General features: G+C 42.5%; 2 protein-coding genes and 1 pseudogene across 3 annotated transcripts; 2 read left to right on the top strand and 1 right to left on the bottom strand.

The window, feature by feature from the left end:
* Window positions 1-233: 233 nt before the first annotated feature.
* LOC311125538 (synaptotagmin-6-like) lies at window positions 234-8,255 on the top strand (the record flags this gene model as incomplete). The annotated part of the gene is made up of 6 exons (XM_084199574.1): window positions 234-421; window positions 1,143-1,701; window positions 1,907-2,027; window positions 2,616-2,787; window positions 5,017-5,167; window positions 8,184-8,255. Exons 1-6 carry the CDS (start codon window positions 249-251, stop codon window positions 8,253-8,255), a joined length of 1,248 nt encoding a protein of 415 aa, XP_084055700.1. The 5' UTR covers window positions 234-248.
* A 3,649-nt stretch (window positions 8,256-11,904) lies between these two features.
* LOC311125542 (olfactomedin-like protein 3A) lies at window positions 11,905-14,771 on the bottom strand (annotated as a pseudogene). The gene is made up of 3 exons: window positions 14,673-14,771; window positions 13,933-14,210; window positions 11,905-12,679 (listed from the first exon to the last, which is right to left on the bottom strand). The product of its transcript is annotated as an olfactomedin-like protein 3A (transcript).
* A 3,342-nt stretch (window positions 14,772-18,113) lies between these two features.
* LOC311125541 (putative G-protein coupled receptor 25) lies at window positions 18,114-19,241 on the top strand (the record flags this gene model as incomplete). Its single annotated transcript, XM_084199576.1, has 1 exon — window positions 18,114-19,241. One exon carries the CDS (start codon window positions 18,114-18,116, stop codon window positions 19,239-19,241), a length of 1,128 nt encoding a protein of 375 aa, XP_084055702.1.
* Between the last annotated feature and the right edge of the window lie 1,191 nt (window positions 19,242-20,432).

The raw sequence follows: 20,432 nt of genomic DNA, 5'->3' as shown, positions 1-20,432 counted from the left end.
AAATCTCCTTCAGCTTCCTGCTCCTGGTGTTCGTGGCCTGTGGCCTGGCCCTGCTGGGCGTCATCGTCTTTGCCTCCTGGAAGCTGTGCTGGGTGCCCTGGCGCACCAAGGACCTCTCCTCCAGTGCCACCAACCTTACCCCTGCCGCCGGTCCCCCCTCCTCTGCTTCTGTCAGACCCTACGACAGAGCCTTCCCAGCACATGCCCACAGGCCTACACTCGTACGCGCACACACGCACGTGCACGCAATGGCGTCTGACAAGCTGAATCCTTCGGACCCAGCGAGTTTCCTTGAGGCGGCAGTGAAGATCAGCCACACATCACCTAACATCCCTGCCGAGGTGCAGCTGTCCATGAAAGACCACTTCCTACGCCGCACGCGCATGGCCAGGCAGACCACCGAGCCTGCCTCCTCCAATAGGTCAGGCTCCGTGAGGAAGTTGCCCTTAGACACAGACCTAGGCAGCGTCCCAAATTGCATCCTATTCCTAATATAGTGCACTACTTTTGACCAGAGCCCTATGGGCCCTTTTCAAAAGGAGTGCACTATACTGTATAGGTAATAGGATGCCATTTGGGAGGCATCCCTAGTATCAGCTTATTACTGTATCCTTCCCAAATCCTAACCATTTGGGTGGAGTAACACAAAACGGACCTAATATCCGTGTCTACGGGCATCCTACTTAAATAGGTAATCCAGGGCTCCTCTGATCCCCAGTGTTTATGCCCCGGCCATGTATTAGTATTGAGGTAATAGTATGTGATGTTGTCAGGAAGTGGCTATTTGTAGTGTATCATAGTGGTACAGAGATATGATTCATTACGCATCATATCTACCCCTGTAATAACTCAATTTGTGACTTGTAAAATGAGATAGATAAAAAAGCAATGAGGTTGTCAGTTGAATGCCCATACTGTCGTGGCGCTCCTATTGAGCTAAATGAAGAAAAATCTAAATCATCTAATATCAGAAAAAGCAATTACATTTACTCTAAATTGGAATCTGACAACGTTATTCAGCAGGGATGCCAGGGCACAGATTTCCCAGGCATGCCATATGGTACTACAATTATTCCACTGTTTGAGTGTGTAAATTGTCCATGATAATGATTTAACTGGCAAAAATGTCTCCATGTCTCCAGGCACAGCTCCTTTAAGAAGCACCTCCCCCGACAAATTCACCATGTCACCAGCCTTGACCGAGGCAGCGACTTCCCCTATGCAGAGGACCAATCCACCAGCCTAGCCAGTTTGGGCCGCATCCAGCCAGAGCTCTACAAGCAGAGCCTCCTGGAGGCCGACGAGTCCTCCAAGACCTGTGGCAAGATCAACTTCTCCCTCAAGTACGACTATGAGTCCGAGGCGCTCCTCGTCAACATCCTCAAGGCGTTCGACCTGCCCGCCAAGGATTTATGCGGCAGCTCCGACCCCTACGTCAAAATCTACCTCCTGCCTGACCGCAAGCGCAAGTTCCAGACCCGCGTCCATCGCAAGACACTCAACCCCATTTTTGACGAGTCCTTCCAGTTCACCGTGCCCTACGAGGAGCTGGGCAGCAGGAAGCTGCACCTGAGCATCTTTGACTTTGACCGCTTCTCCAGCCACGACATGATCGGCGAGGTCATTCTAGAGAACCTGTTTGAGGCATCGGACCTCTCTCGCGAGACGGCCGTCTGGAAGGACATTCACTACGCCACCTCTGTAAGTCAATCAATGAACCAATCAAATGTATTTTATAAAGCCCTTTTTACATCAGCAGTTGTCCATAGACTGCTTTCAAAGTAGTGAAACAAATATCTAAATATGTAAAATCATTACTACACTTTTAAAAATATTAGTGCCATTGTAATGTGTGATAGCTGTTTCCTTCTGTTCTGATGTGTTTTGTCTGTGGCCTTGAACACAGGAGAGTGTAGACCTGGGGGAGATCATGTTCTCTCTCTGTTACCTGCCAACCGCAGGCCGACTCACCATGACCATCATCAAGTGCAGGAACCTCAAGGCCATGGACATCACAGGATACTCAGGTATAGTTGTGTCATTGGGTTCACTTTAAAAGGTTTTGTGTTTTTTTTTTTCCTTAAACACTGTTGTCCACTCTTGTTCTAAGCATTGATTTGGCTATCTCTCTGGTAAAAGAGTGTAGGCCTATGCTAAATTACAAGACACAAATGTAATCTGGTTTGGTATCACATCTCTGTTTTGGTAACATCTCTGGTTTGGTAACTCCCCCACGACGCCAGGACACCGGAGTCACTGACCACCTTCCGGAGACACTTGAAACCCTACCTCTATAAGGAATACCTGGAATAGTATAACAGTAATCCTTCTACCCCCCCTCCCCCACCCCCCATTAAAAAAAAGATTTAAAAAAGAAACAACATTTTTTTTTTAATAAAGGGTGGTTGTCCCACTAAGTTGAATGCACCAATTTGTAAGTCGCTTGGGATAAGAGCGTCTGCTAAATGACTAAAATGTAAATGTAACACGAGCCATACTTAGCTAATTTACATATTCCATAATGTAGCTAGAGTCAGATCAGCTTGATCCTTTAAGTAGCTAAGCACTTTTAGTTTGAAAGAAACCTAATAATATTTTTTCTTGTTTATTGACAGACCCATATGTCAAGGTCTCCCTCGAGAGTGAAGGACGGCGCTTAAAAAAGAAGAAAACCACCATCAAGAGGAACACTTTGAACCCCACCTATAACGAAGCTATCATCTTCGACATCCCCCCTGAGAACATGGACCAAGTCAGCCTGCACATATCCGTCATGGACTATGATTTGTATGCCATTATCAAATCAAATCAAATTGTATTTGTCACATGCACCAAATACAACAGGTGTAAACCTTACAGTGAAATGCTTACTTAACCAACAATGCAGTTTTAAGAAAGAATACCTAAAAAAACTAAGAAATAAAAGTAACAAATAAGTAAAGAGCAGCAGTAAAATAACAATAGCGAGGCTATATATACGGGGTAAAATGTAGATGTAGTTAGAGTTATTAAAATGACTATGCATAGATAATAAACAGAGTAGCAGCAGTGTAAAATAGGGGAGGGGGGGCAATGCAAATAGCCTGGGTAGCCATTTGATTAGATGTTCAGGAGTCTTATGGCTTGGGGGTAGAAGCTGTTTAGAAGCCTCTTGGACCTAGACTTGGCGCTCCGGTACCACTTGCCGTGCGGTAGCAGAGAGAACAGTCTATGACTAGGGTGGCTGGAGTCTTTGACAATTTTTAGGGCCTTCCTCTGACACCGCCTGGTATAGAGGTCCTGGATGGCAGGAAGCTTGGCCCCAGTGATATACTGGGCCCTACGCACCCTCTGTAGTGCCTTGCAGTCGGAGGCCGAGCAGTTGCCATACCAGGCAGTAACGCAACCAGTCAGGATGCTCTCGATGGTGCAGCTGTATAACTTTTTGAGGATCTGAGGACCCATGCCAAATCTTTTCAGTCTCCTTAGGGGGAATAGGTTTTGTCGTGCCCTCTTCAAGACTGTCTTGGTATGCTTGGACCATGATAGTTTGTTGGTGATGTGGACACCAAGGAACTTGAAGCTCTCAACCTGCTCCAATACAGCCCCGTCGATGAGAATGGGGGCGTGCTCAGTCCTCTTCTTTTTCCTGTAGTCCACAATCATCTCCTTTGTCTTGATCACATTAAGGGAGAGGTTGTTGTCCTGGCACCACACGGCCAGGTCTCTGACCTCCTCCTTATAGGCTGTCTCGTCGTTGTCGGTGATCAGGCCTACCACTGTTGTGTCATTGGCAAACTTAATGATGGTGTTGGAGTCGTGCCTGGCCATGCAGTCATGAGTGAACAGGGAGTACAGGAGGGAACTGAGCACGCACCCCTGAGGGGCCCCCGTGTTGAGGATCAGTGTGGCGGATGTGTTGCTACATATCCTTACCACCTGGGGGTGGCCCATCAGGAAGTCCAGGATCCAGTTGCAGAGGGAGTTGTTCAGTCCCAGGGTCCTTAGCTTAGTGATGAGCTTTGAAGGAACTATGGTGTTGAACGCTGAGCTGTAGTCAATGAATAGCATTCTCACATAGGTGTTCCTTTTGTCTAGGTGTGAAAGGGCAGTGTGGAGCACAATAGAGATTGCATAATCTGTGGATCTGTTGGGGCGGTATGCAAATTGGAGTGGGTCTAGGGTTTCTGGGATAATGGTGTTGATGTGAGCTATGACCAGCCTTTCAAAGCACTTCATGGCTACAGACGTGAGTGCTATGGGTCGGTAGTCATTTAGGCAGGTTACCTTAGTGTTCTTGGGCACAGGGACTATGGTGGTCTGCTTGAAACATGTTGGTATTACAGACTCAGACAGGGAGAGGTTGGAAATGTCAGTGAAGACACTTGCCAGTTGGTCAGCGCATACTCAGAGTACACGTCCTGGTAATCCGTCTGGCCATGCAGCCTTGTGAATGTTGACCTGTTTAAAGGTCTTACTCACATCGGCTACGGAGAGCGTGATCACACAGTCGTCCGGAACAGCTGGTGCTCTCATGCATGTTTCAGTGTTACTTGCCTCGAAGCGAGCATAGAAGTGATTTAGCTTGTCTGGTAGGCTCGTGTCACGGGGCAGCTTGCGGCTATGCTTCCCTTTGTAGTCTGTAATTGTTTGCAAGCCCTGCCATGAGCGTCGGAGCCGGTGTAGAACGATTCAATCTTAGGTGTATGTAAACTTCCGACTTCAACTGTAGGTAGAGTTATTAAAGCGACTAGGCATATATAATAAACAGAGAGTAGCAGCAGTGTAAAGGGGTGGGGGGGGGGCAATAAAAAATAGTCTGGGTAGCCATTTGATTACTTACTTCAGGATGTATTTGAAAGTAATTGAGATATTGGAAGTAGTATTTGAACCTAGGTCTGGTTTGTTTATGCTACAACCATGAGAGTCCAACTAATACTGTCGGTTCTGCTAATAGTAGAAGAGAAAATGTGAAGTTACATTATTCCAGATGTGGCTGAAGTGTTAATGGGTGCATTTTGCCTTTTTTCTACACAGGGTGGGACACAATGAAATCATAGGTGTGAACAGAGTGGGCAGTCATGCGGAGGGACTGGGAAGAGACCACTGGAACGAGATGTTGGCCTATCCCCGGAAGCCCATCGCTCACTGGCACCCTCTACTGGAGGCCACCAAGTCTCAGAAAGAGGTAGGTTGGCTACTCAAAGTTTCCCTGATAGCTGCTTTATTAAGGAAAGTATAACTTGCAATGACTGTGATATGGTTGATGTGGTTGTCTAACCTACCTTAGTTGAATGCACTGACTGTGTGTCACTTTGGATAAGAGCATCTTCTATGTTATCAAAATGTAAATGTATGTACACTGAACAAAAATATAAATGCAACATCTAAAGTGTTGGTCCCATGTTTCATATACTGAAATAAAAGATCCCAGAAATGTTCCATACGCACAAAAAGTTTATTTCTCTCAAATGTTGTGCACAAATTTGTTTACATCCCTGTTAGTGAGCCTTTCTCTTTTGCCAAGATAATCCATCCACCTGACAGGTGTGGCATATCAAGAAGGTGATTAAACAGCATTATCATTACACAGGTGCACCTTGTGCTGGGGACAATAAAAGGCCACTCTAGAATGTGCAGTTTTGTCACAACACAATGCCACAGGTGTCTCAGGTTTTGAGGGAACGTGCAATTGGCATGCTGACTGCAGGAATGTCCACCAGAGCTGTTGCCAGATAACGTAATGTTAATTTCTCTACCATAAGCCGCCTCCAACTTCATTTTAGAGAATTTGGCTGTACGACCAACGCAGAACACGTGTATGGTGTCGTCTGGGTGAGCGGTTTGCTGATGTCAATGTTGTGAACAGCGTGCCCCATGGTGGCGGTGGGGTTATGGTATGGGCAGGCATAAGGACAACGAACACAATGGCAATTTGAATGCACAGAGACACCGTGATGAGATCCTGAGGCCCATTGGAGTGCCATTTATCAACCGCCGTCACCTCATGTTTCAGCATAATAATGCACAGCCCCATGTCGCAAGGATCTGTACACAATTCCTGGAAGCTGAAAATTTCCCAGTTCTTCCATGGCCTGTATACTCACCAGACATGTCACCCATTGAGTATGTTTGGGATGCTCTGAATTGACGTGTACGACAGCGTGTTCCAGTTCCCGCCAATATACAACAACTTCACACAGCCATTGAAGAGGAGTGGGACAACATTCCACAGGCCACAATCAACAGCCTGATCAACTCTTATGCGAAGAAGATGTGTCATGCTGCATGAGGCAAAATGGTTGTCAACACCAGATATTGACTGGTTTTCTGATCCATCTGTGACTAACTGGTTTTCTGATCCATCTGTGACTAACAGATGCATATCTGTATTTTCAGTCATGTGAAATCCATAGATTAGGGCCTAATTTATTTATTTAAATTGACTGATTTCCTTATATGTACTGCAACAGTAAAATCTTTGAAATTGTTGCATGTTGCGTTTATATTTTTGTTCAGTATATACAGTGCATTCGGAAAGTATTCAGACCCCTTCCCTTTTTCCACATTTTGTTACATTACAGCCTTATTCTAAAATGGATTAAATAAAAACATATCCTCAATCTATACACTACCCCATAATGACAAAGCGAAACAGGTTTTTAGAAATCTTTGCAAATGTATTAAAAATAAAAAACAGAAATATCTTATTTACATAAGTATTCAGACCCTATGCTATAAGACTCGAAATTGAGCTCAGGTGCATCCTGTTTCCATTGATCATACTTGAGATGTTTCTAAAACTTGATTGGAGTCCACCTGTGGTAAATTCAATTGATTGGACATGATTTGGAAAGGCACACACCTGTCTATATAAGGTCTCACAGTTGACAGCACACAGCCAAGACAACGCAGCAGTGGCTTCAGTGGCTTCGGGACAAGTCTCTGAATGTCCTTGAGTGGCCCAGCCAGAGCCCGGACTTGAACCCGATCAAACATCTCTGAAGAGACCTGAAAATAGCTGTGCAGCGACGCTCCCCATCCAACCTGACAGAGCTTGAGAGGATCTGCAGAGAAGAATGGGAGAAACTTTGTCATTATGTGTGTAGATTGATGAGGGGAAAAAAACAATTTAATCCATTTTAGAATAAGGCTGTAACGTAACAAAATTTTGAAAATGTGAAGGGGTCTGAATACTTTATGAATACACTGTATACACTACCAGTCAAAAGTTTGGACACATTCAAGGGTTTTTCTTTATTTTTACTATTTTCTACATTGTAGAATAATAGTGAAGACATCAAAACTATGAAATAACACATATGAAATCATGTAGTAACCAAAAAAGTGTTAAACAAATCAAAATATAAATCAAATCAAATTTTATTTTCCACATGTGCCGAATACAACAGGTGTTGTCTCCTGAGTGGCGCAGTGGTCTAAGGCACTGCATCGCAGTGCCAGCTGTGCCACTAGAGATCCTGGTTCGAATCCAGGCTCTGTCATAGCCGGCCGTGACCGGGAGACCCATGGGGCGGCGCGCAATTGGCCCAGCGTCGTCCAGGGTAGGGGAGGGAATGGCTCAGGGATGTAGCTCAGTTGATAGAGCATGGCGTTTGCAACGCCAGGGTTGTGGGTTCGATTCCCACAGGGGGTATGAAAAATAAATAATGTAAGTCGCTCTGGATAAGAGCGTCTGCTAAATGACGTAAATGTAAATGTAAATAAATGTAAATGTAGACATTACAGTGAAATGCTTACTTACAAGCCCATAACCAACAATGCAAAGGACCTCAACTCAATATGTTATATTTGAGATTCTTCAAATAGCCACCCTTTGCCTTGATGACAGCTTTGCACACTCTTGGCATTTTCACAACCAGCTTCATGAGGTAGTCACCTAGAATGCATTTCAATGAACAGGTGTACCTTCTTAAAAGTTAATTTGTGGAATATTTTTTGATTTGTTTAACACTTTTTTGGTTACTACATGATTCCATGTGTTATTTCATAGTTTTGATGTCTTCACTATTATTCTACAATGTAAAAAATAAAGAAAAACCCTTGAATGAGTAGGTGTGTCCAAACTTTTGACTGGTATTGTATCTATCTATGTAGGATTTCTGATGGTAGGTAAACTCCTAACAGTGACAGCAATTTCCATGCTGGTACACTAATCTTACCATGTGAAATGTCTCCTACAGTGGAAAACCCGCACAGCAAGCTTTGACAGCCAAGGCTCCTGCCCCTCTCCAAGACTCCTGTCTAGTCCATGAGGGAGGAGTAAGAGTTTATATTCCACTACTCTACAAAGCCTGCCCTGCAGCAAGGCCTGAAATATTGGAGTGTCCCAGACCCACAAATTCTGTGCCTCAAAATAAGTAAATTGCAGTAAGTTGTTCTGGAATAACAGTCGGTCTACACTGGACATTATCTCCAAAGCACACAGACAGACACAGAAACACACACACACACACATTTCTCTTATGCCCTCTTGGACAGCCACTTTGCCATGGTATGTATAGCTTATAGTGTATACTGGGTCTGGTGGGATCATTGTTATTGCAACAATATTTTTGCAGTTGAGCTCAGCCTGGTGTGTTTATACATCTGAGGTTAACATCTATGTGTATATGTCTGAAGTTTGGTCAGGGAGTTGTGTTGTGGCAGTCTTGTGAACATACAACATCATATTAAATAGGTCAAATGTTATAGTTGCTGCTGTTGAGTGCAGGACGTTCTTGAAGTACCCTACGACTTACAGTACCCTACCCTACAGCAAGTCCAAAACAATCAACAGGGTATTATGAAGTGAACAATTTTATACACATTTGTTTTGTTATTGAAATCATTGTTGGTTTACTACAGTGGATGGTCCAGGAGGACAAATGTTACATCCCTTTACTTTATTTGTGTTTGTTTTATGTACACAACATACACCACACCTGGCCATCATATATTTTTGATGTCTTAAGTGTAGCTGCATTACGTGCTAAATACGTAGATAGCGTCATTACAAACACTGTGGTTTAGTTTGTGGCGGTACAGTACTGTTAAAATTACACTGAAGGTATGGACTTAAAATGTACAATAGTATATGTATATAATGCCCTTTGATACTGACATCAATAATAGCACTGTATTTAGAATCACATATTTATGATATTATCCACATGACTATCCCCTGACCTTACTTTTCTGTTTCAATTTCACAGTGACTAAAGCTTCACTGCTCTGTTGTTTTTCCTATTACCTATGAAGTGTTTGCCAATAGTCTCCTGTTTAGGCAATGTCATGTACTTTGTTGAGGGACTTGGCTTGACCCTTGACCCCTTTGCCTCATCAGCCTTGTGATAAGTGTTTAAAATAATTACTCTCTGTTTTTTCTAAGCAATTAAGAGTAACTTTCCACTTTTGTATTGAACATTTGTATTTGTAACATAACTGTTTCCAGGCATCCCTTGTATTTTAAACAAGTGACAATAAAGTTGTTGATTCTGGTTCTAACATTCCAAATTGAGTGCCGATATACACTACCGGTCAAAAGTTTTAGAACACCTACTCATTCGAGGGTTTTTCTTTATTTTTACTATTTTCTACATTGTAGAATAATAGTGAAGACATCAAAACTATGAAATAACACATGGAATCATGTAGTAACCAAAAAAGTGTTAAACAAATCAAAATATATTTTATATTTGAGATTCTTCAAATAGCCACCCTTTGCCTTAATGACAGCTTTGCACACTCTTGGCATTCTCTCAACCAGCTTCATGAGATAGTCACCTGGAATGCATTTCAATTAACAGGTGTGCCTTCTTAAAAGTTAATTTGTGGAATATCTTTCCTTCTTAATGTGTTTGAGCCAATCAGTTGTGTTGTGACAAGGTAGGGAGGGTATACAGAAGATAGCCCTATTTGGTAAAATACCAAATCCATATTATGGCAAGAACAGCTCAAATAAGCAAAGAGAAATGACAGTCTATTATTACTTTAAGACATGAAGGTCAGTGAAAACGGAAGATTTCAAGAACTTTGAAAGTTTCTTCAAGTGCAGTCGCAAAAACCATCAAGCGCTATGATTGACACTGGCTCTCATGAGGACTGCCACAGGAATGGAAGACCCAGAGTTCCCTCTGCTGCAGAGGATAAGTTCATTAGAGTTACCAGCCTCAGAAATTGCAGCCCAAATAAATGCTTCACAGAGTTCAAGTAACAGACACATCTCAACAGCAACTGTTCAGGGGAGACTGTGTGAATCAGGTCTTCGTGGCCGAATTGCTGCAAAGAAACCACTACTAAAGGACACCAATAAGAATAAACTTGGGCAATGGACATTAGACCGGTGGAAATGTGTCCTTTGGTCTGGAGTCCAAATTAGAGATTTTTGGTTACAACCACTGTGTCTTTGTAAGACGCGGTGTGGGTGAACAGATGATCTCCGCATGTGTATTTCCCACGTAAAGCATGGAGGAGGTGTTATGGTTGGGGGTGCTTTGCTGGTGACACTGTCAGTGATTTATTTACAATTCAAGGCACACTTAACCAGCATGGCTACCATAGCATTCTGCAGAGATACGCCATCCCATCTGGTTTGCGCTTAGTGGGACTATAATTTGTTTTTCAACAGCACAATGACCCAACACACCTCCAGGCTGTGTAAGGGCTATATGACCAAGAAGGAGAGTGATGGAGTGCTGCATCAGATGACCTGGCCTCCACAATCCCCCGACCTCAACCCAATTGAGATGGTTTGGGATGAGTGGGACCGCAGAGTGAAGGAAACGCAGCCAACAAGTGCTCAGCATATGTGGGAACTCCTTCGAGACTGTTAGAAAAACATTCCAGGTGAAGCTGGTTGAGAGAATGCCAAAAGTGTGCAAAGCTGTCATTAAGGCAAAGAGTGGCTATTTGAAGAATCTTAAATATAAAATATATTTTGATTTAACACTTTCTTTGTCACTACATCATTCCATATATGTTATTTCATAGTTTTGATGTCTTCACTATTATTCTACAATGTAGAAAATAGTAAAAGTAACGAAAAACCCTTGAATGAGTAGGTGTTCTAAAACTTTTGACCGGTAGTGTATGTTCCTCTTTTACTGTAACATGGAAGAAAAATAACTTACACACTTTCATCCAAGTATGTTTTTATTCAATATGAAGGCATAGCCAGAGAAAAAGGTAAAATTGTGGTTTTCAGAAGTGCCAAACAGAGAGATAAAACGGAAAACATACATATTATACAGCTGTGCTGTTTTTACTTTAGATTCTCTGATCTTTTTTGATCATCATATCAATATTTAATAACAAGCAATACCTAAAGTAAATGGATGTTTTTTCTCTTGGTAATCGACACAGGAAATACAATATGACAATGATCTGATTTCATTTAGGACAGTGTTCAAAATCATAACTGCAGCTGCAAGGCCCTGTGCCATACAGATGTAGGATCTTAATTTGAGCCAGTTTTTCGACAGCAGAAAAATTATCCTGCAGGAAACAGGACATGTGAATTATTATGTGGATTATAATAAATTGACATTTTTGAAGGGGTGATAAAAAATGTGTTAGGGCAAATCAAGTTTAAAGTGGAAATTACAAACTTTAGAAACCTTTTTAAACCTCGGATACACTACAAGCTTGCATTTCCTGCTGTGCAGGAAAATTCCTGCAACAGCAACATTATCAAATTTAGATACGGCATCTGTAGTTGAACAAACCATGTTAGTAATTTCATAACTTTGGTCATATCTATGTTATTGATCTTTGCTCCAGGCAAGATATAATATTAAAACATTCCACTGAATATGACAGTGAAAATATGTTTTATTTTCGTCTACACAGACATTTCTGGGCTTTTACTCAGTACAGATGATAGAAATCTCAAACCCACCTCAACACTAGGCGGCGCTGCTGAGCTCATGCCTCCAGTTTCTTCTTCATGGCCAGCTTGTAGAGGATCTGGTAGCCATCGTCCCAGGCGTAGATCGGCTGCTCCAGCAGGTTGTACTTGAGGCTGGTGTGAGCGCCGTAGCGCTTGGGAAAGTACACTAGCGGTGCATCGTCGTTGGTCACCATATCACTGACGTCAAAAACGCACAAGCGCTTTTCAGCGCAGTGTTGTAGACCACGTACACCGTGCCGCAGATGATGAAGGCAACCTCGGTGTTCTCCCTCGGGCACGACGTGTCCCACATCTGTTCGATGTCCAGCGTGTTGGCGTCCATTTTGGCCAGAGAGATGTGCCTCTCAGTCTCCTTTGTGGCGTAGATGGCCCAGAGGCCCTCCTTGTCTGCCGCCAGGACAATGACCGTCTCTGGGGTTAGGCCATAGATGGGGACGTGGTCCTGGACAGGGAACACGGCGCTGTCCGCCACAGAGCCGTTCCGCATGTCGTACTTGATCAGCCGCAGCTCCTTGCCCTCCTTCACGTAGTACGAGGGGTTGTTGTAGACGGTGTGGCCGCTGCCTCGCCAAGGGAATGGCAGCTTCATGGTCTTGCCCATGGATGTGCCCAAGGAGACGATGAAGTCCCTGACGGAGCCAAACTCATAGATGGTGTCCTCATCTGTGCCGTTGAAGACATAGACCTTGCCCGAGCTGCTACCCACATCTTTGGTCCACATGCCCTTTGGGCCTCTAACTCACTTCAAAATCTTCATGGCTTTGATGCTGGATATCATGTCCCTGCAGTCTGGGAGAGGAGAAGAGAGGTACATGACCCTTCCTGGTCCCACTTTAAATTTAGTTGGGCTAAAATCATGTTTTTTACATGGTAGTTAACATTACACAGCAGGTTCAGTGTAATTACAATGTAAACATTGTTACAGTCGAACTGTGATATCTGTTATACCAATATCATAAGACAAACTACAACATACCATATTGATAAAGCAACCAGAAGTGATACTAAGGGACTAGGTAAAGTTCAAGGGATAGTTCCATTAAAAAAAAATAGTTTTAGCTTATTTTCACTCCTCAGGCTTTTACATGATCTGAAGTATGTTTCAGATGTTCAACCTGATTGTGTCAGAAGAAAATGCCCCCCTAGTAGGCAACAGCACTCAGCTGATTTAATTACTGGGGAAATTAAAAAACAATTTAATTACAAGTGTGTGGCTACATTTATAAGGATCATAGGCAATTAAATCTGATGAGTCACTGCATATTAATTTTTGCTCTAGTGCAACTGAAAGCAGATATTACAATTAAAGTGGTGCATAATTTAGAGAATAATATTTGAATCAGCATCGCATTTTCAGTCAGTCCTTCATCTATGTGCTTCATCAGCATGCTCTCATACAGTATCTCAGTGCAGTCCACCCACTTCCTGTACTTCAACAACCAAGTGTAAACAGTTTCCTGAATACCTGCTCTAGGTTTATAATTATGCCTGCCAAGAAAACCAGATGGTGTGCTCTATGTTATCAACCCTAACCTTAATGTTTTAGAGTAGAACGAAAAGTGTTAAGCACAACATTGAATGAAATCCACTTAAATTATTTAATAAGAGCCTCTGAGAGAAGAATCCTGATATGAGGGTAGATTGATTTTCTAACTTAGTTACATGACAGTACAGCAGCTAAGACACTTGGCCTGCTTACATGTTTATCAACATCTCATACCTGTGGCCCACTATATCTCCTCTCATCATGTAGAAGAAGACTTGTTAAGGAACCAAGGTCTCGCATTACCCCTACTGCTGAGTTTACGTCATATGTTTGTCCTTTCAGTAGGCCTATGCCAGGCATATTCAAATATGGACCTCGAAGCCAGTTCCACTGCTGATTTCTATTGATTAATTCTTCCCCTCTAGGGATTTAGACCTGGGACACCAGGTGGGTGCAATTAATTACCAGGCTTGCTATGATCCTCTTAGTAAGTAATCATGTGTCTTTGTCCCCTCAGTATGTCACCACGTCTGCCACCATGTCTGCCACATCTCACCTGTGGCCTTGTCGTACTTGGCCTTGTTCTTCTCCTTCACCACGGTCACCTGTTGTTCCACTAACTTGTCATCCACGTCCACGCAGGGCTGCGCCCCATTCTGTGTCTCAAGGTAGTCCATCTCGCGGTCCACGCGCGTCCCCCACACTGTCCAGGTCCGTCCTCAGGGTCTCCTTGTCTTTGTCCAGGGTCTCAATCTGGGCAACCATCTGCTGGTTGAACTCCCGCAGCTCTGTGGCATAGCGGTTGGTCTGCTCGTGCCATACCGAGATACCATCCTGGTGGGAGAGGTGAGAGGTGGCAGGTAGCTTAGTGGTTAAGAGTGTTGTGCCAGTAACCGAAAGGTCGCTGGTTCTAATCCCCGAGCCGACTAGGTGAAAAATCTGTCGATGTGACCTTGAGCAAGGCACTTAACCCTAATTGCTCCTGTAAGTCGCTCTGGATAAGAGTGTCTGCTAAATGACAAAAAGAAAAAAAAAAGAAGACAGTTAGAGCAAGTAGTTCTGGAGGCATATGGGTGTTGTCCCTATTTCACAGGATGAATTAAAACCCTGTTCCCTGGGGCCACTGCCACAGTCATCACCAATGGTATGGCTTCTAAAGAACCAATAGTATGGTTCTTTAGTATGGTTCTTTAGTATGGTTCCAATAGTATGGTTCTCTACCTGGCGCTTGCAACGCCAGGTAGAGCCTGGCGTTGCAAGCGCCATGCTCTACCAACTGAGCTACAGTGGACTTACCTCGATGTCTAGCAGACGCTGCTCCAGGTAGTCCATCAGGGCTTGTTGCTGGGCGTCAGCCAGACAGGTCAAGGTGACAAGGATGAGAAAAGCCCTCATTTTATGGTAAAGTGTTGTCCACTGATTGCTAAATACCACATTAGGGATGTTTATAGGTTACTTTAGGTTTGTTTTTATTAGTTTTCTATGTTTTGTAGAGACTGAAATACATTGAAACGTATGCTTGATGACTCGTATCACACTAAAATGCAATGTTTAGACAAGTTAAAGCAAAATATTGTTTGCATAGTTGTCACTCTTGATTAGAAATTGTCACTCTTGATTAAAAACTAGTTTTTCACTCCTGTTAGTATTTGATTTAGTTTAATGTTTTTCAAAGTAAACTCTTAAGCATTGATGGGAAGCAAATGCTGACGCAACGCTGAGAGTGGAGGAAAACCTTTTTGCCAAATAGAAGATCCTTTCTCCCCTCATGTTTTTATTGGAACACTAACGTTCTCTTACATAACCAACATTCAACTAGCTCAGGCTTAACATTGTCATTTTTTCCCCTTTCCTTTTCCTTTAACATAGTATTATATCATCAGTTTCACTATGTTCTATAACTGTTCATGTGATGATTTACATTTCTGACAGAGACCATTGTTCATGTTCACACACTACTATCAGTCAAAAGGAGAAGTTGTTGGTTAAAGGAAACTGTCATTCCACGTATGGTTTTCACAGCCTATGAGCATATCAAGTTCTCATCAAGTTATCATTAGAGTAAGTTGTATCTATAATATGACTCATCTGATGACACGTCTGATTTATTAATGTGCACGGTCATATAGGGTCTGGCAAGTCCCATTTTGATATTATTATATATACAGTGGGGGAAAAAAGTATTTAGTCAGCCACCAATTGTGCAAGTTCTCCCACTTAAAAAGATGAGAGAGGCCTGTAATTTTCATCATAGGTACACGTCAACTATGACAGACAAATTGAGAGAAAAAAAATCCAGAAAATCACATTGTAGGATTTTTAATGAATTTATTTGCAAATTATGGTGGAAAATAAGTACTTGGTCACCTACAAACAAGCAAGATTTCTGGCTCTCACAGACCTGTAACTTATTCTTTAAGAGGCTCCTCTGTCCTCCACTCGTTACCTGTATTAATGGCACCTGTTTGAACTTGTTATCAGTATAAAAGACACCTGTCCACAACCTCAAACAGTCACACTCCAAACTCCACTATGGCCAAGACCAAAGAGCTGTCAAAGGACACCAGAAACAAAATTGTAGACCTGCACCAGGCTGAGAAGACTGAATCTGCAATAGGTAAGCAGCTTGGTTTGAAGAAATCAACTGTGGGAGCAATTATTAGGAAATGGAAGACATACAAGACCACTGATAATCTCCCTCGATCTGGGGCTCCACGCAAGATCTCACCCCGTGGGGTCAAAATGATCACAAGAACGGTGAGCAAAAATCCCAGAACCACACGGGGGGACCTAGTGAATGACCTGCAGAGAGTTGGGACCAAAGTAACAAAGCCTACCATCAGTAACACACTACGCCGCCAGGGACTCAAATCCTGCAGTGCCAGACGCGTCTGAAGTTTGCTAGAGTGCATTTGGATGATCCAGTAGAGGATTGGGAGAATGTCATATGGTCAGATGAAACCAAAATATAACTTTTTGGTAAAAACTCAACTCGTCGTGTTTGGAGGACAAAGAATGCTGAGTTGCATCCAAAGAACACCATACCTACTGTGAAGCATGGGGGTGGAAACATCATGCTTTGGGGCTGTTTTTCTGCAAAGGGACCAGGACGACTGATCCGTGTAAAGGAAAGAATGAATGGGGCCATGTATCGTGAGATTTTGAGTGAAAACCTCCTTCCATCAGCAAGGGCATTGAAGATGAAACGTGGTTGGGTCTTTCAGCATGACAATGATCCCAAACACACCGCCCGGGCAACGAAGGAGTGTCTTCGTAAGAAGCATTTCAAGGTCCTGGAGTCTCCAGATCTCAACCCCATAGAAAATCTTTGGAGGGAGTTGAAAGTCCGTGTTGCCCAGCGACAGCCCCAAAACATCACTGCTCTAGAGGAGATCTGCATGGAGGAATGGGCCAAAATACCAGCAACAGTGTGTGAAAACCTTGTGAAGACTTACAGAAAACGTTTGACCTGTGTCATTGCCAACAAAGGGTATATAACAAAGTATTGAGAAACTTTTGTTATTGACCAAATACTTATTTTCCACCATAATTTGCAAATAAATTCATTAAAAATCCTACAATGTGATTTTCTGGAAAAAAAAATCTCATTTTGTCTGTCATAGTTGACGTGTACCTATGATGAACATTACAGGCCTCTCTCATCTTTTTAAGTGGGAGAACTTGCACAATTGTTGGCTGACTAAATACTTTTTTCCCCCACTGTATATATATATATATATATTACACTGACACTCTCATACAAAACCCACACACCACACACACACACTTTCACACTCATCATATGCTGCTGCTACTCTGTTTTTTATTTTAGTCTTATTATTATCTATTCTGATGCCTAGTCTTTTGACCCTGCCTTCATGTACATACTGTATCTTCCTCAAATACCTTGTACCCTTGCACATTGATCTAGTACTGGTACTCCCTGTATATAGCTTAATTCTTGTGTATTTTATTCCTCTTGTGTTACTATTTTTATTTTTATTATTATTTTTAACTCAGCATCGTTGGGAAGGGCTCGTAAGCAAGCATTTCACTGTAAAGTCTACACCTGTTGTATTTGGCGCATGTGACAAATGCAAATTGATAAGTGTTTGGTGTTTTCACACCTTTCACACAAGAGAATATGAGTAATATAAAGTTGATGTTCAATGTCATGTCTCAGTTAAATTTTATGATTGAAATTACAAACCCACTCTGTGAATGTATGTTTTTTAACATGTAGAAAATCATAATTAAAGTATGCCTACATCAATCCCTTGAATACCATAAACATCCTGTCCCTGTCAAATACTTTTAGCTTTTATTGTTTGGTCTGCTAGTATAATTCAGTCCTTAGTTGTTTTTGATTATTTTCATCCAAATGGCATTGCCCAGATTGTATATATACTTTTTCTCTTGATATGTTTTTGTTTCTTCTTGCTTAACTTTTTGCCTGCATGTAAGGAAGAGTGTCTAAAGTGATTCTATTTGAAAAATGATATGCAAATAGAGTATATTGTAAAAATTATCATGAGATATAGTAGTAATTTGTGTCTGAATTTTGTGCAAGAATATGCCAGATAGAAAACATGCTAGAAATCACAGAAGAAAACAGGACCTGGCAGTTTGTCTGTGGTTTTTAAGCATGTGACACAGAATAGTATGTCTAGAAGCATTGAGCTTGCCAGCCAGACACACAGAGCGCAAGCAGTTGAGACACTTCTCTTTGATCATAGAATGGAGATGTATGACAACGACGAGTACTTCTACAACGATGACAATGACACTGACATGCTGTACAGTGACAGCTACAATCTAACCAACCCTGGGGACCACTCCAGCTCCAGACTATCCTATTCTCACATCTACCTGCCACTGCTTTATTTCCTCATGTTTTTCACAGGCTTCCTGGGAAACCTCTTTGTGATCGTGGTCATGGGCAGCAGGGGGAAGAAGGGTGGTCGTCTGGTGGATACATTTGTGGTTAACCTGGCGCTGGCGGACCTGGTGTTTGTCCTCACCCTCCCTCTGTGGGCCGTCTCCTCCAGTCAGGAGGGACACTGGCATTTTGGGTACCTCCTCTGCAAACTGAGCAGCTACATCGTCTCTGTCAACCGCTTCTCCAACATCTTCTTCCTGACCTGCATGAGCATGGACCGCTACCTGGCCGTTGTGCGCCTCATGGACTCCCGCTTCCTCCGCAGCAGCCGGTGTGTGCGTCTCACCTGCGCCGTAGTCTGGCTGCTATCCCTGGCTCTGGGTATCCCCTCCCTGGTTTACCGTAGCGTACGTACCCCCAACGGTGAACCCTTTTGTCTGGAGGACGAAGAGTCGTCTTTCTTCCTGGGTCTGAGCCTGACCACGATCTTCCTGACCTTCGCCCTGCCGGTGCTCATCATCCTCCTCTGCTACTGCTCCATCCTGGCCCGCCTGCGCCGACACTGTGTTGCCGCGGGAAACCCCCGCGCGAAAGCCCGACGCCGCCACTCTCTCAAAATGGTCTTCATCATCATTGTGGCCTTCGTGGTGTCTTGGCTTCCCTTCAACGTCTTCAAGACCATCCTAATTGGTTTCAGGCTGTCTGGGGCCGATCTGAGCAATGAGACCCAGACTGTCCTGAGCCAGGGCCTCACTCTCTCCTGCTGCTTGGCCTTCCTCAACAGCTGTGTGAACCCGGCCATCTACCTGTCCCTGGATCACCACTTCAGACGGCAGGCAGCGAGCCTGTTCCTGAGCTGCGTGCGGAAGCGTGGGCTGCACCAGGGCTATGCCTCGTCCACCGACTTCTCCTACAATGGCACCTCAGAGAGCTGCGGCACAACAGCCTCCAGAACTCGTCTCCAGTCGTTCGACCAGAAAGTCTGATAGAAGGGTTCTGCATATTTTATAGCCTTTTTGTAGTCCGAAGCCCTAAAGGTTGAGGTGATTTTAGGTGTTACTGTATGTATTTCAAAAGCTCAGTGAAAGTATTCACTGAAATATATTTTATGTATAACAGTTACAACTTGCATATCAGAATTGTGTATTTCATTATCATTAATAGTTTGAATTGATGTTTGCATTTATATTACTTATTTATTTTGCTTTCTTTTTTAACCGAACAACCATATTTTGAATATGATTAATTCACGAGTAGCCTGTTTATTATGATTGTTGACATTCGTAAATTAATAATAATATTAAATAGCAATTTGTTAACAGTAACATTAATTTGTTAGTGGTTCCTTTCTGCTGTATGAAAACTATTACAATAATATTCAAAATGGTTTTCCATGTTCACATCATTAGTAAAATGACATTTTAAGCATTATAAATACAAATAATACACTTTTGTGTAATAAATTGGGTGTTTTTATGATTGCCAATAAGTACTTTTTCCCAAACTATTTCATAGTTGACTAAGTCTTTTTGCAGTTTAACAATGTGCATTTAGCTGAAAACATTCCAAATAAGGATAATATCAACTGTAATGCTTCGATTACATTTGTGTGTACCTTTTAAAATAAAGGAACACAGAAGAAGAATAACAAAGTTAAAATGCTTTAAGCTATATTTTAGGCATATTGAAACAAAGCATAATAAGAAAGTAATGTATAAAATTCTCATAAGTAGTTCCTATAACTGTATTGTATTGAAATGCTTCTTTTTATAACATAACTTTACCATTCATAGCTTTTATAGGCATTACATGTTCACGCTACTTAGTAGCATATTGAGAAGTCAAAACACTTCACAGTTTATTTCTTCAGTAACTATAGTAAACTTACCAATCAAAATAGATCCAAAAGCTCAACAATGTTTTCTCTGCTTCCTCAAAATGATTGGACTTTCACTCAAAACAGTGGCAAACTGCTGTATTTGCAAGTTGAAGTGCTGGTTGCTGACCAGCGGCAACGAAATAACATCCACTGCGATTGATAAAACAGATACTTCCATAAATTATACAAATTAAACTTCGTTGAGATAAGAATAGTTTTTTCGCATGGGAATTTGTTGGCTGGTTATATGATTTGAAAGTTCAAATGTTCATTCATGCCCCCATGTTTTTTCAGTTGC

This window comes from Coregonus lavaretus, assembly GCF_964263955.1.
Source record: "Coregonus lavaretus genome assembly, contig: HAP1_SCAFFOLD_1006, whole genome shotgun sequence".
NCBI classification, from domain to species: domain Eukaryota; kingdom Metazoa; phylum Chordata; class Actinopteri; order Salmoniformes; family Salmonidae; genus Coregonus; species Coregonus lavaretus.
Note: the sequence above shows the minus strand (reverse complement) of the source record. Positions and strands in the feature narration are given on the sequence as shown.